Here is a 16,478-nt window from a genome sequence, read left to right as displayed (position 1 = left end):
TTTTCATGGCAACCCATCCATCTCTACTACAATAATCAGATGGTCATTACGGATAGTAGTGTGTGGATCCTGGTTGTCAAAGCATTCAGCTGCAGACATCGCGATTGAGGAATTATTATAACGCCAGAGTGTAAAGCCATTTATTTATTTATTTTATTTATTTTTAAAACTTGTGTGTAATGTATCTAAGAGCATCATCATCCAGAACCTAGAGGCCTTTCCTGGTAACATATCACTTATAAATGACTGCTAATTAATAAGTGTACTGACATGTTTGACAGGTGTAATACTCCACGTGAAGTTGAAATTGATAAGACCATCTTTTTAATGACGTACAGAACATCTTAGGACGTATTTAATACAAGGTCCTCGTTTTGGATACAATATCCACTTACCGCAAGGTTAGACTTGGATTTAATAAAATGGCAACACAGAAAGGAACCTAATAGATGTCCGGCTCTAGTAAGTAGTGAAAAAGCTCACGATGACCGGTGGAATCTGTATTGGGAACAAGTTATAACTCCAACAAATAAAACAGACATAAACTACGTAAGACAGGAGTGAAATACAGCCTAGGTTTCTGTAACTCAGTTCCGTGAAAGGTAATAGTTACAGCTCGATTAGAGAGGAGGTGGGTGGCTCTTAAAAGAGCCTTTGTGTTCATGTGGGACAGAAGAGGAGATCACTTGGCGCTGGTGTACTTGGTGACGGCCTTGGTGCCCTCGGACACGGCGTGCTTGGCCAGCTCTCCCGGCAGCAGCAGGCGTACAGCGGTCTGGATCTCCCGGGAAGTGATGGTGGAGCGCTTGTTGTAATGAGCCAGGCGTGAAGCTTCCCCTGCAATGCGCTCAAAGATATCATTCACAAAGGAGTTCATGATGCCCATAGCTTTGGAGGAGATGCCAGTATCAGGATGCACCTGCTTCAGCACCTTGTAGACGTAAATGGCGTAACTCTCCTTCCTGGTCTTCCTACGCTTCTTCCCATCTTTCTTCTGGGTCTTAGTCACCGCTTTCTTGGAGCCTTTCTTGGGGGCCGATGCAGTCTTGGCTGGTTCAGGCATTATCAACACAGACAATGACTCCCTCTGCAGAAAATCATTCTGACCAAACCAAGATCAGCTCTATTTATAGGCAGGCTATGCAAATTAAGCTTTATTCATTAGTGGTCATCCATAGCACAGCTTTCATTGGCTAGTACAAGAACTTGAGCTGCATTGGTGACTGTTGCATTGGACCAATCACAGAGCAAACAGGGGATCCCGCAGACAATATATATATGAGGAGGAGGGCGCTGTCTTTAAGGGAGCTGTTTCTCCGTTACATAGAACATGTCTGGAAGAGGTAAACAAGGCGGCAAGACCCGGGCTAAGGCCAAGACTCGTTCATCTCGGGCCGGTCTCCAGTTTCCTGTTGGCCGCGTTCACCGCCTCCTGAGGAAGGGAAATTATGCGGAGCGTGTTGGTGCCGGAGCCCCAGTGTATTTGGCCGCTGTACTAGAGTACTTGACGGCTGAGATTCTAGAGCTTGCAGGTAACGCTGCCCGCGACAACAAGAAGACCCGCATCATCCCCCGCCACCTCCAGCTCGCCGTGCGCAATGATGAGGAACTGAATAAATTGCTGGGTGGAGTGACCATCGCCCAGGGGGGAGTCCTGCCCAACATCCAGGCCGTGCTGCTGCCCAAGAAAACGGAGAGTCACAAGTCAGCCAAGAGCAAGTAATGTGATGCTGGTAACTTCCACCACAGAACCCATGTCCCTGTAACACCACAAAGGCTCTTTTCAGAGCCACCCACGTCTTCCCAGGAGAGCTGAGAACACGGCTATTTTTTGTTTAGGTTTTTACTGTAGCGTTATCTGGCTGGTAAGCAGCGCTTTGTATTAGAACATCCCCAACATTCCATCCAGATCAGGAACAGCAGCTGTGAAGGGTTGGTTCCACTTTAGTCTACGCACATTTACAAGCTTTAAATTCCATTAAAGACTTACTGCTATCACTTCTTATGGCCATACAAGAATTTGCAATTGCTCTTATTTCTGGCAAGCGGAGTGGGGATTATATTTACTGTAAGAATATATAAAATTGTATATGCACGTTCAGATATGTGACTAGAATTGCGATTATAAACTGAATTGCACTGTTTTCCATTTTTCGTTTCTTCCATTGAAGTGGGAAGGATTTTACCTAACAAGGAAGAATTTTGGTGTAATCAGTGAAAATAAAGTGATGGGATTTACTGCAAGTTAAAATCAAGTAAGGGCAATACCATTGGGGTGTTGCTGACGTCACAAATGACATTTTAAAGACAAGCATTTATAATTTGTGAGGTCCACATGGTGTTTATTTATGCACATTGAATACTACATTATTTATTTAATAATAAACAATTGTAATATAGACAAATCATAGGCTGACAAAGTTGGCATAGGCACCAAATTATACCGTTTGAACAAGTAGCTGTAGTGGTGCAAGGGTTAAATAGCCGTGGACCACAAATTTGACCCTTCCAACCTAAGGACTGGAGTCACATAGACATCACCCACTTGTATTTTGCCTGACCTAACAAGGTTTTGTGCATGAAATAGGCTGGCAAAGTGGGCAGAGGCACCAAATTATACCATTTTGAATAAGTCAGCTGTCGTGCTGCAAGGGTTAAATAGCCGTGGACCACAAATTTGAGACTTCTAACCAACAGAGGTGGGGTCACTTAGATATGACCCACTTGTTTTTTGCCTGGCCCAACAAGGTTTTGGGTATGAAATAGGCTGGCAAAGTGGGCAGAGGCACCAAATTATACAATTTTGAATAAGTCAGCTGTAGTGTTGCAAGCGTTAAATAGCCTTGAATGACAAATTTGACACTACCAAATAACAGACAATGGTCACCTACTGATTCACTTGTATTTTTTGTGGCCCAACAAGTATTTTGGGCATGAAATAGGCTGGCAAAGCGGGTACAGGCACCAAATTATACCATTTGAATAAAGTGTTGCAAGTATCAAATAGCCTTGGGCCACAATTTGACAATTCCAACCAACAGTGGGTGTCACATTTGATGCACTTGTATTTTGCCTGGCCCAAAAAGGTTTAGGCCATGAAATAGGCTGGCAAAGTGGGAAAAGGCACCAAACCATTTTGAATAAGGAGCTGTAGAACTGCAAGGGTTAAATAGCCTTGGGCCACAAATTTGACAATTCCAAACAACAGTGGTGTGTCACTTACATATGACCCACTTTTATTTTGCCTGGCCCAACAAGGTTTTGTGCATGAAATAGGCTGGAAAAGTGGGCATAGGTACCAATTTATATCATTTTGAATAAGTAGCTCTAGTGTTGCAAGGGTGAAAAAAACTTGGGCCACAAATATGACACTTCTAAGCAACAGAAATATGTCACTTACATATGATTCATTTGTATTTTGCCTGGCCCAACAGGGTTTTGGGCATGAAATAGGCTGGCAAAGTGGGCACAGATACAGATTGTATTGATTTGAATAAGTATCTGTAGTGTTGCAAGTATTAAATAGCCTTGGGCAACAAATTTGACATTTGCAACCAACAGAGAGCAGTCACTTATAAAAGACCCAATTGTATTTTGCCTGGCGCAACAAGGTTTTGGGCATGAAAAAGGCTGGCAAACTGAGCACAGGCACCACATTTTCAAATTTTGAATAAATACCTGTATTGTTGAAAGGGTAAAATAGCCTTGGACCACAAATTTGACACTTCCAACCAACAGAGAAAAGTCACTTACATATGACCCAATTGTATCTTGACTGGCCCTACAAGGTTTTGGGCATAAAACAAGCTGGCAAAGTGGGCACAGGCACCAAATTATACAATTTTGAATAAGTAGCTGTCATGCTGCAAGGGTTAAATAGCCTTGGACCACAAATTTGAGACTTCTAATCAATGCGCCAACCAGTCAGTGCGGTCGGAAATCGTGTGCTCGCAATATAGCGAATGCCTACTAATTTGAGTGACAGAGTGAGGCGTTTGTGGGTGGTAACAGGGGAAGGTGCTTGAAAACGGGGTGTGGAGATCCGAACGCAGGCGTGCCAAACGGTCAAAACGGGCATTTAATGGGAGTGCATAATTAACAAAGCAGCGTCATCAACCACGTCAGTTGGGTGTCTTTTAGCCAGAACTGCTCGCATGATTGCGGTAGGAAAATGCTACCACAAGAATAGCAAGCAGTTCATTCTCCTTTCGATGTACTCGATTAATCTAATAAATAGCGGAGATGACGTATGATGCGAGCGGCCCGGGGCATTTTTTACAAAAAAAAGTCTGCATGTTTTGTTCGCTTGTTCAGACATAGAGGCGTCAACAGACCGCAAAGAGCGAATGGTCAATTTAAATAGCCAGCCCCTTTTTCTGGACAAGCGAGCGCAAATAGCGTCCGGCTCTGAATCAGGCCCTCTGTCCCACAGTCTTCTCCTGTCTCTCCCCGTCTGTTCTCTTCACTCATCTAGGCTAGTCTCCTTGTTTGCACTGCATTGTGAAACTAGGCCTGTGTTCTATTGGTCAGTGAAAGCTTTTTGTTCCTCTACAATTAGCGCTTGTCTGTGGCTGTCCGCTGTGTTGAGGATGATATCTTTGGTGAATGTATTTTCTGCTCTGACAGTAACGGTTGCTGGTATTGCCATATACAGTTATGCCTGGCTGGTGCCTTTAGGTCTCTGGGGATTTCTACAGTGGAAGAAAGGGGTGAGCCAGTCTGGCGGGACCTACAGCTTCATGGAGACCGTGTGCGTCTATGGGTACTCTTTGGGCCTGATTCAGAGCCGTTCGCTATTTGCGGTCGTTCGTTCAAAAACAAGGGGTGGCTATTCAAATGATCCGTTCGCAAATTGCAGTCTGTTCACACCTCTAAGTCTGAACGAGCGAGCAAAACATACGCTCGTTTATTTGTTAAAAACGCCCCCTGGCCGCTCGCACCATACGTCATGTCCGCTATTTATTAGATTAATCGAGTACATCGACCAGCGTATGAACTGCTCGCTATTCTTGTGGTTGGTTTTTGCTACAACAATCTTGCGAGCAGTTCTGGCTATAAAATAACCCAGTGACGCGGTCAATGACGCTGCTGTATTAATTATGCACACCCATAAAACGCCCGTTTTGACCTTTAAGCACGCCTGCGTTCGGATCTCCACTCCCCATTTTCTAGCACCTTCCCCTGTTACCACCCACATACGCCTCATTCTGTCACTCAAAATAGCAGGCATTCGCTATATTGCGAGCACATGAATTTCGGCCGCACTGACTGGTTCGCGCATGCGTATAACGATCCGTACGCATGCGCAGATGTGCGAACATCGCTCGGAACGAGCGTACTGCCGCTAGCGAGTGGCTCTGAATGAGGGCCATTGTCTGCGTTTATCCCATCCACAGTGAGTATCGCTTAGCTGTTCTGTGTGTGTATGACAGTTTTTTTCTATAGAACGCTGTGTTATCCAGGCTGCTTTGGCTAATGTGAAATCTGACCCCCAAAGACATGGAAATATTTATCGGAGCCTTTGTAAGATATGAGAGAATAAAACTTAATATATGTTTATAAATGACCAAACCTGCCCATCATTGGGTCTGTTCCATCCATTAGAGAAAACAGATCTAGTTTAGCAGTTTGGTGTTGCTCTCCTTTGCATCTTTCATGAATATTTAAAATGTGGAAGTAGTACGATTTTTGACTCTTAGGGGATCATTCAGACCCACTCGCGAGCGGCAGTACGCTCGCAAGTGGGTCGATGGTCCCCACTGCGCATGAGCATGACGGAGGGAGCTCCGTCGTGCGCATGCGCGAGACCCGGCGAGCGAAGGACTTTCCATCGCTCCGGGTCTCGCACCAAAGGGGGCGTGCTGTCGATGTTGATTGACAGCACGCCCCCTTTGGTGGGCGTTCCGGGGGCGTGCCTGCCAGACGGAGGTGTTCCTATGGGAACGCCTACCGTCTGAAGCCGGCCCCACTGACATCACTAGTGATGTCAGTGGGAGTGATTTTGGCTCTGATAGAGCCAAAATCACTCCTGGCCTTGCGGTTGAGAAACCCGACCACAGGGTTTCACTCGCAAGTCCGATGGTCGCGATGGTCAATACCATCGCGACCATCTTGTTGGACGCTCGTATATGCTGTGGGTGGTGACCCACAGCTATACGAGCGTCCGGGAGGACGCTCCATTTTAATGGAGGTGGGCCCTGATTCAGAGCGAGCACTCTGGTCAGAGCGTCCGGCTCTGAATCAGGGCCTTAGGGCCTCATTCAGACCCACTTGCAAGCGGCTGTCAGCTCGCAAGTGGGTCGATGGTGTGCACTGCGCATGCGCCAGACGCGACGAGCGAAGTACTGTCCTTCGCTCGTTGTGTCTGATCAAAGGGGGCGTGCTGTCGATGTTGATTGACAGCACGCCCCCTTTGATGGGCGTGCCGGGGGCGTGCCTGCCAGACGGAGGCGTCCCCAAGGGAACGCCTACCGTCAGAAGCCGGCCCCACTGACATCACTAGTGATGTCAGTGGGAGTGATTTTGGCTCTGATAGAGCCAAAATCACTCCAGGGCTTGTGGTCGAAAACCCCGACCACAGGCTTATGGTCACACTGGCGATGGTCAAGACCATCGCGACCATCATCCTGCACGCTCGTATGTGCTGTGGGTGGTGACCCACAGCTATACGAGCATCCAGGAGGACGCTCCATTTTTATGGAGGACGGCCCTCATTCAGAGCCAGCGCTCTGCTCAGAGCGTCCGGCTCTGAATGAGGGCCTTAGTCTCCTAGGTAACGCATGCTTTGTACATGCTGTAGAAGGATTGCTTCATAAACTGGAGCAGGGTCACTGATGATTCAGTAAAAGAACCTGATATGTAGTGTTTAATATTTGAACCCCATTCCCCCTGTAGTGTATTTTAGCAACACTTCAGACACTATTAAAGATCTGTACCCTGGTTAGGGCTGCTGGTAATTGAGGGATGATAATATTTTACACCTTTGTGGAGAGGTAGGAGTACATACAATTTATTATTTCCCCAGATCAGTTCTTTCCATTAGGGTTCCCATCATTTGTGTGACACCGGCCCAGTTCTGTCATGTAGTGGGGAGAGTTGCTGGGGATCAGTGTCACAATACAATTGGGAGTCCTCTCCTATTTACTAGAAAATCAGGACACTGTTTACCATTATTTGTGATGGTTTAGCCCATTCAGAGCCACAGAAACATTATAACTAGCAGTCACCACAGCATTAAATCACATCCGTACAGCAGGTCCTATGGTGTAAAACACCTTTTAATTATTAAAGAGTAGCCAGGACTGTATCAAGAACCTGTACAGGAATAACGATTTGAAGCATCTCTGCTCTGTTCTCAGGTACTCTGTGTATTCCCTTCTGAAATCTTCCGCTGGATTATCCTACTTGTGGCCATGTGCCTCTCTGGCTTTGTCCTCATTCTTGCCTTCTGGCCACACATCCGCAAAGACAACAAAATGGTGTCTCTTGGCATGGTAACAAGCATGTTGCTTCTACACGTGCTTCTGGCTGTCGGCTGTAAGGTATGGAGATTATATAAAGTTGTATTACAGGGTGTACTCAGGGATCTCTCTTGGAGAGCAGCAGTTTGCAATGCAGTAACTGAAATGACAGCCAGCGCCTGATTGGATGATGCCATAGCCATTCAGGACCGAACTGTATTTTCTACACCAGTGCACCTAATTCTTGCTTTTTAGTTGGCGCAACTGGAGGTCTCTGTTATAGGTCCTTGGGATAGGAAAAAAGATGGAAAGTTTTGGCTGACCCTAGCGCTCACAGTGTGGTCTGTGATCGGGTAATTAACTGGTTGCAGCTGCCAAGGAAGAAAATTTTGTACTATATTCTAGACTTGTATATGATAGAAGTTATTGGCTGTGCAATCCTATAATTAATACTCATAAAATTGTCACTGTGTGATCAAACTAGTATTTATTATCATGAAAAACCATATAGCATATACTATAGGAGACTCCTTTCATACCATACATATAAAATACAATATAAAATAAAACACCTGAAGTAGCTGACTCATACAAAAGATAACTATGTTATGTTGGATACATTTTTTAACAAAGTTAACCCTAATAATCTACAATAGCTGGTCTAGATAAATAGATATCATGTGGAAAGGTCATAGGTTCTAAAATAAACACAGTTCCAATATCAAGATATGTGCTCTAGACCTGTGTGATATTACCATCATCAGTGGAATTATTTATTTATTATTTTTATTTATTATACACTACCGTTCAAAAGTTTGGGGTCACCCAGACAATATCGTGTTTTACATGAAAACTGACTTTTATTTATCAAATGAGTTGCAAAATGAACATCTAGTCAAGACATTGGAAAGGTTAGAAATAATGATTTTTATTTGAAATAATAATTTTGTCCTTCAAACTTTTTTGCTTTCGTCAGAGAATGCTCCTTTTACAGCAATTACAGCATTGCAGACCTTTGTCATTCTAGCTGTTAATTTGTTGAGGTAATCTGAAGAAATGTCACCCCACGCTTCCTGAAGCACCTCCCACAAGTTGGATTGGCTTGATGGGCACTTCTTGCGTACCATACGGTCAAGTTGCAGTGATCGCGGTGAGTGACAATATATGTGGGGCCCAGGGACCTCCACTTAAAAAAAAAAAAAATGGGGTCCTACCTGACCATTTCTGGGTCCCATCATAATTTATGCTTTAGAGCTCCCCATATGCCTCTCAGACCTCCCCTAACCCCTTACAAATGATGCCACACAGCCATGCCCTGCCTTTACACATTATGCAGCACATTAATGCCATTTACACATTATGCCACACAGCAGTGCCCGGTCTTCACACATTTTGCCACACAGCCATGCCCGGTTTTTAAACATTATGCCGCACACTAATGCCCGGTCTTTACACATTGTGCCATGCAGTAATAGCCCTTACAAATGATGCCACACAGCCATGCCCGGCCTTAAACATTATGCCGCACATTAATGCCCCCTATGCATTGCCCCTAGTAGTCCCCCCCCTATGCATTGTCCCCAGTAGTAATCCCCCTATGCATTGCCCCCAGTAGTAATCCCCCTATGCATTGCCCCCAGTAGTAATCCCCCTATGCATTGCCCCCAGTAGTAATCCCCCTATGCATTGCCCCCAGTAGTAATCCCCCTATGCATTGCCCCCAGTAGTAAACCCCCTATGCATTGCCCCCAGTAGTAAACCCCCTATGCATTGCCCCCAGTAGTAATCCCCCTATGCAGTACCCCCAGTAGTAATCGCCCTATGCATTGCCCCCAGTAGTAAACCCCCTATGCATTGCCCCCAGTAGTTTATCCCCTATGCATTGCCCCCAGTATTGGCACACCTATTTGCCCTTTAGTGACCTGGGCTTAATGCCAGGTCACTCAAACCTTCAATTAGGCCTACAACCCTGGTGGTATAGGGAAGGGTTAAATAATGGTGGCCCAAGGCCGCCTACCCGTACGGTGGAAGAGGTTGCGGAGGGGGGAGGGAGCTTCGTTAGCTCTTTTTCTTTCCACCCCTGCAGTCCTCTTAGGTCCCCAGCTTCATTCTTCTGCCGCTGGCCCTGTCCTGGCCAGTGGAGCCGCCTCTTCCTTTCTTCCTCCTTGATCACGCAGTATTCTGGCCTCTTGCGCGAACGCCAAAACTGTTGCCGCGCTGCTCTTCTCTTGTCTTTGGGAGGTCTTCACTCCTCCCCTCCGCCGCCAGATTGAAGTTTCCCGCTCAGCGGCGTCTAATTCAAGACGCCGTGAGTGGGTGTGGCTGACGCATCGAGCCACGATTGGCTCGTCGCGTCTACCTCCTATTGGCTGCTGGACCGCGAGCCGAAATGCTCGCGGCCAGTGCCAAACAACCGCCACCGCTTCTTAGCATCTGGGCAGCGAGCTCCGCTTAGCTTGCACGCGGAGCCAAGCTTCTCCCGTTGCCACTTTACTGCCGACACTGGTGGAAGGGACCAGGCGGTCCCTTCACCAGGTACCCGCTGCGGTGGCTTACACGGCGCTGGGAACAAACACACTGTCCCTGTGCCGGGCACAGATGCTGTGCCGATGCTGGGATCAGACACTTGATCCCAGCATGGCTTTCCACAGCAGCAGCCAATGAGAGTCTATCTGTGTCCCCAGTGCCCAATATCGGGTAAAATATGCTTATTTGCGAACACTGAAGCTGCTCTCTCAACAGCTCAATGGGGTTGAGATCTGGTGACTGCGCTGGCCACTCCATTACAGACAGAATGCCAGCTGCCTGCTTCTGCCCTAAATTAGTTCTTGCATAATTTGGAGGTGTGCTTTGGGTTATTGTCCTGTTGGAGGAGGAAATTGGCTCCAATCAAGTGCTGTCCACAGGGTATGGCATGGCGTTGCAAAATGGAGTGATAACCTTCCTTATTCAAAATCCCTTTTACCTTGAACAAATCTCCCACTTTACCAGCACCAAAGCAGTCACAGACCATCACATTACCTCCACCATGCATAACAGATAGCGTCAGGCACTCTTCAAGCATCTTTTCACTTGTTCTGCGTCTCACAAATGTTCTTCTGTGTGAGTACACACCGTTGTAGGAAATGTTCAGTTTCTTGGCAACCTCGCGCATGGAATAGCCTTCATTTCTAAGAACAAGAATAGACTGTCGAGTTTCATATGAAAGTTCTCTTTTTCATTTGGACAGCATAATTGAACCCACAAATGTGATGCTCCAGATATTCCACTAGCTCAAAGGAAGGCCAGTTTTATAGCTTCTCTAACAAGTAAACCTGTTTTCAGCTGTGCTAACATAATTACACAAGGGTTTTCTAATCATCCATTAGTCTTCTAACACGCTTAGCAAACACAATGTACCATTAGAACACTGGAGTGATGGTTGTTGGAAATGGGCCTCTATACACCTATGTAGATATTCCTTTAAAAACGAGACGTTTGCAGCTAGCATAGTCATTTACCACACTAACAATGTATAGAGTGTATTTCTGATTAATTTAATGTTATCTTCATTGAAAAAAACAGAGCTTTTCTTTCAAAAATAAGAAATTTCTAAGTGACCCCAAACTTTTGAACGGTAGTGTATAGCGCAGCATATTCCATTGTGCTTTACAATTGTAAACATTAATAGAACAAAACTGGGTAATAACAGACAGATGTATAGGTAGGAAGGCCCTGCTCACAAGCCTTGATAGTGCTCTGGAGCTCCAGTGTAAATGGTAGATGCTCCGTGCTGTCACCAGGTATCTGTGCCGCGTATGATAGCGGTCTGTCATAAATGGCTTGTAGGAGTGAATGAAGCCGCTACAGATTCCAGCTCAGGACCGGCTGCAGTACGGTCGGTTATTGTGTAATCACTCCCAGCATATAATGTGTAGTCCGCCCGCTGATTGACCACTGACAATCCTTGGTCACTGAGCACTTTGAAAGTATTGATGTAGAAGATATGAGTCAGGAAAAAAAAATTGCTGTCCGAGGCACACTGCTCGGGACACACTGTTGAAATGACTGCAATGGCAGTGCGGTGGCCTCTGGCAAACCCCGACTGGTGGCAGGTCCAGACATGTCCATGCATGTCAGCGCAAATGAGCGACCTTGTTGCATACAGATATATCAGACCAGTCACCAAACTTTTTAGACAGACATACACACATAATCAATTAAAAACTATGCTAAGGGGATCTATGAGATTGTGTGTGTGTGTATATATGTGTGTATATATATATATATATATATATATATTAGGGGTGAGCGGGTTCGGATTTCTGAAATCCGAACCCCCCCGAGCCCCCCCGATCCGAGTCCGATCCGAGTCAGGCTCGACTTTTCCCGCCTGACTCGGATCTGAAATCGAGGCAAAACGTCATCATCCCGCCTTCCGAGTCTCGCGGGTTTTGGATCCTATATAAGGTACCCGCGTCGGCGCCATTTTCTCACTCGGCTGTGGACAGTGAAGAGGGAGGGTGGGAGTTAGGGCTGTGTAGTGTAGTGTAGTGTAGTGCTGCTGTTGTCCACTACTTCAAAGTCCATAGGGGCTGGCTGTGTTGTGCTGTGCTGCTGTTGTTAATAGGGGCTGTGTCCACTACTTCAAAGTCCATAGGGGCTGGCTGGACTGTGTTGTGCAGTCAGTTCTCCATAGGGGCTGTGTCCACTCCAAAGTCCTGTGCAGTGTCCCAGTCCTAAAGGAGTGCTGTAGTGTTGTCCAGGGGGTGCTCTGTCCATCAGGGGTGCTCCCCCCAAGTGCTAAAAAAATAATATATTTTCTGTGTTTGTGAATTGTGTGCGCAGTAGCCGCACGTGCATCAACAAAGTAGTGCCAAGCGTGCGCCTGTGTCATAAGTAAAGGGCCGGCTGGCTTGACCGTTAAGGGTGCTGTAACCCCCGAAAGTACACTCCAGTCCAAACCAAAAAAAAAAATATTTTCTGTGTTTGTGAATTGTGTGCGCAGTAGCCGCACGTGCATCAACAAAGTAGTGCCAAGCGTGCGCCTGTGTCATAAGTAAAGGGCCGGCTGGCTTGACCGTTAAGGGTGCTGTAACCCCCGAAAGTACACTCCAGTCCAAACCAAAAAAATAATTATTTTCTGTGTTTGTGAATTGTGTGCGCAGTAGCCGCACGTGCATCAACAAAGTAGTGCCAAGCGTGCGCCTGTGTCATAAGTAAAGGGCCGGCTGGCTTGACCGTTAAAGGGTGCTGTAACCCCCGAAAGTACACTCCAGTCCAAACCAAAAAAAAATTATTTTCTGTGTTTGTGAATTGTGTGCGCAGTAGCCGCACGTGCATCAACAAAGTAGTGCCAAGCGTGCGCCTGTGTCATAAGTAAAGGGCCGGCTGGCTTGACCGTTAAAGGGTGCTGTAACCCCCAAAGTACACTCCAGTCCAAACCAAAAAAAAAATTATTTTCTGTGTTTGTGAATTGTGTGCGCAGTAGCCGCACGTGCATCGACAAAGTAGTGCCAAGCGTGCGCCTGTGTCATAAGTAAAGGGCCGGCTGGCTTGACCGTTAAAGGGTGCTGTAACCCCCGAAAGTACACTCCAGTCCAAACCAAAAAAAAATTATTTTCTGTGTTTGTGAATTGTGTGCGCAGTAGCCGCACGTGCATCAACAAAGTAGTGCCAAGCGTGCGCCTGTGTCATAAGTAAAGGGCCGGCTGGCTTGACCGTTAAAGGGTGCTGTAACCCCCGAAAGTACACTCCAGTCCAAACCAAAAAAAAATTATTTTCTGTGTTTGTGAATTGTGTGCGCAGTAGCCGCACGTGCATCAACAAAGTAGTGCCAAGCGTGCGCCTGTGTCATAAGTAAAGGGCCGGCTGGCTTGACCGTTAAAGGGTGCTGTAACCCCCAAAGTACACTCCAGTCCAAACCAAAAAAAAAATTATTTTCTGTGTTTGTGAATTGTGTGCGCAGTAGCCGCACGTGCATCAACAAAGTAGTGCCAAGCGTGCGCCTGTGTCATAAGTAAAGGTCCGGCTGGCTTGACCGTTAAAGGGTGCTGTAACCCCCGAAAGTACACTCCAGTCCAAACCAAAAAAAAATTATTTTCTGTGTTTGTGAATTGTGTGCGCAGTAGCCGCACGTGCATCAACAAAGTAGTGCCAAGCGTGCGCCTGTGTCATAAGTAAAGGGCCGGCTGGCTTGACCGTTAAAGGGTGCTGTAACCCCCAAAGTACACTCCAGTCCAAACCAAAAAAAAAATTATTTTCTGTGTTTGTGAATTGTGTGCGCAGTAGCTGCACGTGCATCAACAAAGTAGTGCCAAGCGTGCGCCTGTGTCATAAGTAAAGGGCCGGCTGGCTTGACCATTAAAGGGTGCTGTAACCCCCGAAAGTACACTCCAGTCCAAACCCAAAAAAATTATTTTCTGTGTTTGTGAATTGTGTGCGCAGTAACCGCACGTGCATCAACAAAGTAGTGCCAAGCGTGCGCCTGTGTCATAAGTAAAGGGCCGGCTGGCTTGACCGTTAAATGGTGCTGTAACCCCCAAAGTACACTCCAGTCCAAACCAAAAAAAAAATTATTTTCTGTGTTTGTGAATTGTGTGCGCAGTAGCCGCACGTGCATCAACAAAGTAGTGCCAAGAGTGCGCCTGTGTCATAAGTAAAGGGCCGGCTGGCTTGACCGTTAAAGGGTGCTGTAACCCACAAAGTACACTCCAGTCCAAACCAAAAAAAAAATTATTTTCTGTGTTTAGCCGCACGTATATATCAAATCGATATAACATAAATGGAGGACCAAACTTTCTCCGATAAAAATAAAATAGAGAAAGATCAAGAACCACTTCCTCCTAGTGCTGAAGCTGCTGCCACTAGTCATGACATAGACGATAACATGCCATCAACGTCGTCTGCCAAGGCCGATGCCCAATGTCATAGTAGAGGGCACATACAATCCCAAATGGCAAAGTTCAGGAAAATGACCTTGAAAAAGACATTTAAATCAGCTGAAGAGAAACGTAAACTTGCCAATATGCCATTTACGACACGGAGTGGCAAGGAACGGCTAAGGTCGATCCCTAGTATGTTCATGACTAGTGGTTCAGCTTCACATGACGATGGAAGCCCTCCTCCCACTAAAAAAATCAAAAGAGTTAAGCTGGCAAAAGCACAGCGAAGAACTGTGCTTTCTAAGAAGATATCACAAATCCCCAAGGAGAGTCCAAGTGTGGTGGTGGTTGCGATGCCTGACCTTCCCAGCACTGGACGGGAAGAGGTGGCTCTTTCCACCATTTGCACGCCCCCTGCAAGTGCTGAAAGGAGCACCCACAGTCCACTTGCTGATATGCAAATTGAAGATGTCACTGTTGAAGTACAACAGGATGAGGATACTGGTGTAGCTGGCGCTGAGGAGGAAGTTGGCGAGGAGGATTCTGATGGTGATGTGGTTTGTTTAAATCAGGCTCCGGGGGAGACAGTTGTTGTCCGTGGGATGAAAAAGCCCATCACGGTCATGCCTGGGCAGAAGACCAAACATTCCACCTCTTTGGTCTGGCAATATTTCTATCCAAATCCGGACAACAACTGTCTTGCCATATGTACCATATGTAAAGGTGAAATAAGTAGGGGTAGGGACGTCAACCACCTAGGAACATCCTCCCTTATACGGCACCTGCAGCGCGTTCATAAAAAGTTACTGTCAAGTTCAGAAACTTTGGCTAAGACCGTAAGCAGTCCAGGGACACCTAAATCCCGTTGTCCTGTTGTATCCAAGCACCTGCAAACCACACCGTCAACTCCCTCCTCGTCAATTTCCTCCTTAGTCAGGATCGGAAGTAGTCCTGCAGGCCATGTCACTGGCATGACTGACTCTCCTATCCGGGATTCCTCTGGAGGATCCTGCATTGCTACGCCTACTGCTGCCGCTGCTGCTGTTGCTGCTGCTGGGAGTCGTTCATCATCCCAGAGAGGAAGTAGGAACACCACTACTTTTACTAAACAATTGACCCTCCAACAGTCCTTAGCGAGGAGGATGAAGTACGACAGCAGTCATCCTGAAGCAAAACGTATAACTGAGGCCTTGACTGCTATGTTGGTGTTAGACGTGCGTCCGGTATCCGCCATTAGTGCAGTGGGATTTAGACAATTGATGGAGGTAGTGTGTCCCCGGTTCCAAATCCCGTCTAGATTCCACTTCACTAGGCAGGCGATACCGAGACTGTACAGAAACGTCAGAAAAAGTGTCCTCGGTGTCCTGAAAAATGCCGTTGTACACAATGTCCACTTAACCACGGACATGTGGACAAGTGGAACAGGGCAGACTAAGGACTATATGACTGTGACAGCCCACTGGGTAGATGTATCACCTTACGCAGCAACAGCAGCAGCGTCACCAGTAGCAGCATCTCAGAAACGCCAGCTCGTTACAAGGCAGGCTACGCTGTGTATCACCGGTTTCAGTAAGAGGCACACCGCCGACAACCTCTTAGAGAAACTGAGGGAAATCATCGCCCAGTGGCTTACCCCACTTAGACTCTCCTGGGGATTTGTGATATCTGACAACGCCACCAATATTGTGCGGGCATTACATCTGGGCAAATTCCAGCACGTCCCATGTTTTGCTCACACAATAAACTTGGTGGTGCAGAATTTTCTGAAAAGTGACAGGGGCGTGCAGGAGAGGCTTTGGGTGGCCCGAAAAATTTCTGGCCACTTTCGCCATTCAGCGACTGCGTGCCGAAGACTGGAGCGCCAGCAAACACTCTTGAACCTGCCCCGCCATCACCTGAAGCAAGAGGTTGTGACGCGGTGGAACTCAACCCTCTATATGCTTCAGAGGATGGAGGAGCAGCAAAAGGCCATACAAGCCTATACATCCACCTATGACATAGGCAAAGGAGGGGGTATGCACCTGACTCAAGCGCAGTGGAGAATGATTTCCGTGTTGTGCAAGGTTCTCCAGCCCTTCGAACTTGCCACACGTGAAGTCAGTTCAGACACTGCCAGCTTGAGTCAGGTCATTCCCCTCATCAGGCTTTTGCAGAA

At 46.8% G+C, this 16,478-nt stretch overlaps 2 protein-coding genes and 1 long non-coding RNA gene across 3 annotated transcripts; 2 read left to right on the top strand and 1 right to left on the bottom strand.

Annotated features, from left to right (window-relative positions):
- Nucleotides 1-667: 667 nt before the first annotated feature.
- Nucleotides 668-1,084, bottom strand: LOC148453364 (histone H2B 1.1-like). The gene has a single exon (XM_088462200.1). It carries the CDS (start codon nt 1,061-1,063, stop codon nt 683-685), a length of 381 nt encoding a protein of 126 aa, XP_088318326.1. The 5' UTR covers nt 1,064-1,084; the 3' UTR covers nt 668-682.
- A 232-nt stretch (nt 1,085-1,316) lies between these two features.
- Nucleotides 1,317-1,795, top strand: LOC148453363 (histone H2A type 1). The gene has a single exon (XM_088462184.1). It carries the CDS (start codon nt 1,331-1,333, stop codon nt 1,721-1,723), a length of 393 nt encoding a protein of 130 aa, XP_088318310.1. The 5' UTR covers nt 1,317-1,330; the 3' UTR covers nt 1,724-1,795.
- A 3,578-nt stretch (nt 1,796-5,373) lies between these two features.
- Nucleotides 5,374-8,575, top strand: LOC148453362 (uncharacterized). The gene is made up of 3 exons (XR_015874939.1): nt 5,374-5,395; nt 7,359-7,541; nt 8,488-8,575. It is a non-coding gene; the product is annotated as an uncharacterized LOC148453362 (long non-coding RNA).
- The last annotated feature ends 7,903 nt before the right edge of the window (nt 8,576-16,478 follow it).

The sequence above is a fragment of the Taudactylus pleione genome, unplaced genomic scaffold, assembly GCF_031769625.1.
Source record: "Taudactylus pleione unplaced genomic scaffold, aTauple2 ptg001161l, whole genome shotgun sequence".
Classification (NCBI taxonomy): Eukaryota; Metazoa; Chordata; class Amphibia; order Anura; family Myobatrachidae; genus Taudactylus; species Taudactylus pleione.
Note: the sequence above shows the minus strand (reverse complement) of the source record. Positions and strands in the feature narration are given on the sequence as shown.